Source organism: Penaeus vannamei, chromosome 2 (genome assembly GCF_042767895.1).
Source record: "Penaeus vannamei isolate JL-2024 chromosome 2, ASM4276789v1, whole genome shotgun sequence".
In the NCBI taxonomy this organism is placed as follows: Eukaryota; Metazoa; Arthropoda; class Malacostraca; order Decapoda; family Penaeidae; genus Penaeus; species Penaeus vannamei.
Window position 1 is genome coordinate 22,504,415 of NC_091550.1, and position 5,000 is coordinate 22,509,414.

Below are 5,000 nucleotides of genomic sequence, written 5' to 3' on the forward strand. Positions count from 1 at the left end.
TTCAAGGGGCTCGCAGAAATGCACACGTTCTGGGACTAAACCTTCATCGCTGAAGAAATCTCGAATATTTGCTTCTGTGGTGTCTTTGGGTACACCTTTCATTACCACAGAGTCTGTAAGTAGATCAGCACCAAGAGGGGTATGTTTTCCTGGACCATCATCGCCGTTGCGACTCTCCATGTCTTTATCCCCTGAGTCAACTATATTACCAGTCAACTTCTGATCTAGTTGAGATTTCATGCTCAAATCCTTGGTAGCTGAAGCGTTGTCTGGGGAATAAAGTTCAATCTTCAGTTGACTGCCATCCAGGACTGCATTCCCTGCAACTGAATCTACAGCTCTCTGTGCTTCATCTGATGACTGGAGTCGAACATAACATGTGCCTAAAGAATCCCTATTCCTTTCCAGGATAATGTCCATTATCTTGTATCTGGTAAATAATTGAGCAACATCATTCTCTGCACATCCGTCTGGGAGGCCAGATACACAAATATAAGAGCCATCTTGTGACTTTTCATCAAATCCACTTGAACCTGGCTTGCCACCGGGATTGAGTTTGCCCTGCGTCATGTTTACGTCAGTTGCTGTGTCATACTTAGAATCACTTATAAACATTATATCGACTGGGCTGTCGTACAGATACTTTCCAGAACATCGAACAGCCCTCAGTGCATCACGAGGCTGTGAGAACTTAAGAAGAGCAACATTTAGACGATTTCCTTGGTCATCAGCAAGGAGTTTGATGCTGTTATTAGGTACATAGATACCATGGAAAAGTTCTCGTATTGCGCGATAGGAGGTCCCAGGAGGCACATTTCGGATCTCCACACTGCAAGTGAATTTGGAGTTATCTCCCTCTCCATCCCTGTATCCACCAGGGCCTCCACCTCGGCCACGATAACCACCACGGTATCCTCCACGGTATCCTCCATAGCCATCTTCTGGATGACCCTCTGGATAACCTTCACGGTATTCGCCGTATCGCGGCCCAAATCCACGGCCGCGGCCTCTGCCTCTGTCCCAGCCCCGCATTCCTCGACCGCGGTAACCCCCACGCCCCATGGGTTCATACACTTCCTCGTAGTTTTCCTCATCTTCTCTGTCTTCATAGTAGCCATCATGGTCTTCCCAGTTGCGGCCTTCACGCTTACTCCATCCTCCGTCACGGTCACTCCAACTGTCACGAGAGTCACGGCTACTTTTCCCCGACCAGTTGTCACGGTCCCCACGCCCACCCCAGCCCTCTCGCCCCCGGCTCCACCCTGCCGACTCGCGGTCTTCCTGGCCGTCCCACCTGTTGCCACGCTCATCCCTCGAATCTCCTCTTGGGCCCCAGTTGCCACGACGATCTGAATCCTCCCGTTCTCTGTCCTCACGCGAATCCTTCGTCCCTCTGCCTTCCCTCCCATCCATCTCTCTATATCCTCTCACATCTCTGTAGTCTCTGCTGTCTCTTCCACTTCCCATCCTGCCATCTCGACCTCTTGATTCATAATCAGAATTTCTGCCATCAGCAGACGACGGACGGTTGCCAGGAGCTCTGTCATAACCAAATCCTTCATTACTTCTCGGCATGCCAAAGCCTCTTCCTGCAAAGGCACCATAAGGGACTTCACCAGGAGCATCACCTAAGAGTCCTGTAGATTCAGGTCTGTGTACTGGCAATCCATCCATTGGGGCTCCTATTTGGCTTTTATCGCCTCTCAACTGGCAAAACATCTGTTCACTTTTGTGACTTCCCACCTGATCAGACATATACTCACTGCCAGACGCCTCTTTTGACATTTGGCTTTCCTCGTCAGGGTCCATCTCTAATGATTCATTAAACTTAGCTGACCCTACCATGTTTGGAGGTGGAACATTCATATTGAGGAAGTTAAATGACTGCCCACTAAAAGGCATGGCTGCATTATAGACACCGCCAGAATTGAAGGATGGGGCAGTATTATATGCTGGTGTAGAGGCAGGTGAGGGTGTGTGGATGGGCGAGTTCTTGGGTGGCTCCGTGAGGCTGCTGGGCAGCGGGCCCCTCATGCTTGCACTTGGGATGTCTCCAAGGCCGGGTATTCCTCCGTTGCTTCCCTCCTTCATGTGGGATTCTTGGGGTGACGCCATTTCAAGAGTGTCTTGGCTGTCACGGTCTCCACGGTCACGCCCTGGCCTCCCTAGGCGATCCTTCTCGCGGTCGCTGCGGTCACGAGTCCTGTCTCTTCCACGATCACGCTCCCTACTCCTGCTACGTCGCCGGCTGCGGCCGCTGCGGTCCCGACTGCGAGATCTCGAGCGGGTTCTGTGGCGACGGCGACGGTCTCGGTCTCTCGACCTGGAGCGAGACCTGCTTCGCGATTTGGACCTCCGACGCCGGCCATCGCGTCCTTTGGAATCTCGCTTCGATGAGGAAGTGGCTGAAGAATCCTTCTTATCGTCTTTCTTCTCAGCCTGGTTAGCTGAGGAATGCATATGGTTCTGGTTATGCGAGTCGACGCCTCCATGTGTGTGCAAGGGGACATGATTAGGGTGAAGTTGGTTATTCCCCGAATTGGCCATGGGAGGCGTCTGCATGAGATGGCTCTGATTCTGTATGTGAGGAGGCAGCTGACTGTGGCGAGTGTCGGGCGACATCTGGTGCATGGGCGAAGGGTAATGCATGTGTGATGCCGACTGCTGCTGCTGCTGTTGATAGGGATTCTGTGGCGGCATCTGCCCGACTGGGCCTACCTGCTGCTGCGGAGGTGGCTGCTGAGACATCGCCTGAGGCATTGGCTGTGGCGGCTTTTGTGAGGGCATGGGGGCGGGGGCCATGTAGCCCTGGAGAGCCATGGCCTGCTGGCGGGCGGACTCGATGACCTTCTGCATTTCTGAACGCGAGGACAGCAGCAAAGTCACCTGAATACCTTTGAGTGTGGAGCCCGTCTTCTGCATGGCGAGGCGGGCATCCTCGTCGGTCCTAAGGGAGAAGAACCCTCTGTCAGTCTACAACACAATACACAAAACCATCATAAAAAATAATTTACTTTCAAGATAAGTGAAGATGTATAAGAAATAAACATACTCATGGGACAAGAAACTTACAAATAACATAAAACATAAGCAGAAATTAAATCAGTGATGTTGAAAATCCTAAACCATATCTCAAGTCTTACAACACATTCTCGCATAACTATGTGTAATGTACCTTGACTATTGTTTATGTGCTCTGCATGATGAATAGTGACATGCGGTTCAGTTATGATCTAATGACTTGCGCTTGGCTGGTAAAACCATGTGATAAATACCTAAATGATATAAAGTGCAAGCATAATCTTGTAGCAAACAAACCATCTGTCGCGACCTGCAGGACCGAGGTGACGCGGGGCCTGCTGGCGTGAGGCTCCAGCAAGACCTGTTCCAACATAACCAAGACATATGCAGACATAAAACTCATGATAGTGAAATCTGCAAAGAAAGAACAACATACCCGAAGGCAATGAAGGCATCTCCGAGCTCCCCGCCCACGATGTGCACGCCGCCCTCCGGGATCTGCAGCCCTTTGAAGAACTCCCGAATGTCGAGGGCGTTGGCCGACCACGGGAGGTTCTGCAGGCGAATGATGACACTCATCGCGGCGCCGTCTGGGGGAGAGAGGGAACGTGAGCGCTAAATTCTGGCGTTTCCATTACTTTATGGCCATCTCATAACCATCTCTTTTGGACGTTTGATCTAACCTACACGTTTTAAGTCTGAATTGAATAAATTACTAAATATACACCTGGAACTTAATAAATACACTCCACGGCAAAATATGTTATCATATTCATTTTTTTTTATCGTTCATCACATACATCCGTTTTTTTTTCTGTAGTTTAACATCTTCCGTACACTTGTGGTGCCAAGTACTCTGAACACCTGTCTCTACATTTACCCTTGGCCCAGCTGTAAACCGGGAGCTCCAAAGGCAGCATGAGCGATGCCTTATCAGCAGACAAGCTTACGGTAACAGCATGATTTAGGAAAACATGAAAACAATCACACTTTAACCGAAGAATATTTAAGTACTGCCTTACCTAACTCTTGTATTTACATATATGGTCCCGCCATGTATCAGACATTCAAGTCTAATCTATACACTAATAGTAAATTGTATCAGCCTGTATATATAGACAGACAGACAGACACGCGCACACACTGGTTTCCTCAACACTGCCAAAGCGCCTTCGGAATCACATGTAAACTTTCCATAAACAAATTCTTCGGACTGATATGGCTTTGGCTTCCTCACCCATACCTATAAAGTAACAAAGGCCATCAATAGACAATAGTTCGTTAAAAGGTTTTAATCTGTGGACGGCGTCACATCGGCATCCAGTTCGGAAATACTGAAAGATTGCATTACGTTTCTTTATATAGCATTCTTGCGACGTTCTCTTCGAAAGATTTTAATGTCGTACACTGAAATGCTGCATTTTTTTATTATTTAAGAATCATTTGTCTCTTTCTCTCTCTCTCTCTCTTTTTTTTTTTTTTTTTTTTTTTTTTTTGTGAGGGTGTGCGCGCGCGCGAGAGAGAGAGAGAGGGGTGAGGGGTGAGGGTTAGGGTGAGGATTAGGGAAAGGGAGAGGGAGAGGGAGATGGTGAGGGTGAGGGTGAGGGTGAGGGTTAGGGAGAGGGATATATATATATATATATATATATATATATATATATATATATATATATATATATATATATATATATATATAGAGAGAGAGAGAGAGAGAGAGAGAGAGAGAGAGAGAGAGAGAGAGAGAGAGAGAGAGAGAGAGAGAGAGCATGTGCTTGAGTGCATTAGTTACTTAGGTATGTGTGTGTGCGCATGATTTTCTTCTTTCTCTGCTACTTTTTCTTGAATTGTTTAATAAATGCATTTTGTTAATAAATCGAAACTACATCACTGGAATCGGATTACTTGTCCGTTTACACACGATTATACACATTCTGTAGCAAACAAGATCAGATTCTAACAAATCAATCAGTGAGTGAGGT

At 47.7% G+C, this 5,000-nt stretch overlaps 1 protein-coding gene across 1 annotated transcript in view; it reads right to left on the minus strand.

Moving 5' to 3' along the window:
• The window catches only part of LOC113805140 (uncharacterized), a 58,760-nt gene that overhangs the window by 1,282 nt on the left and 52,478 nt on the right, over positions 1-5,000 (minus strand). Inside the window, exons 2-3 of the mRNA XM_070131259.1 lie at positions 3,458-3,611; positions 1-2,947 (exon numbers count right to left, since the gene is read on the minus strand). The exon at positions 1-2,947 is cut by the window's left edge and continues 1,282 nt beyond it. Coding sequence (XP_069987360.1) covers positions 1-2,947; positions 3,458-3,600 — 3,090 coding nt within the window. The 5' untranslated portion in view covers positions 3,601-3,611. The remainder of the gene's footprint in view (positions 2,948-3,457; positions 3,612-5,000) is intronic.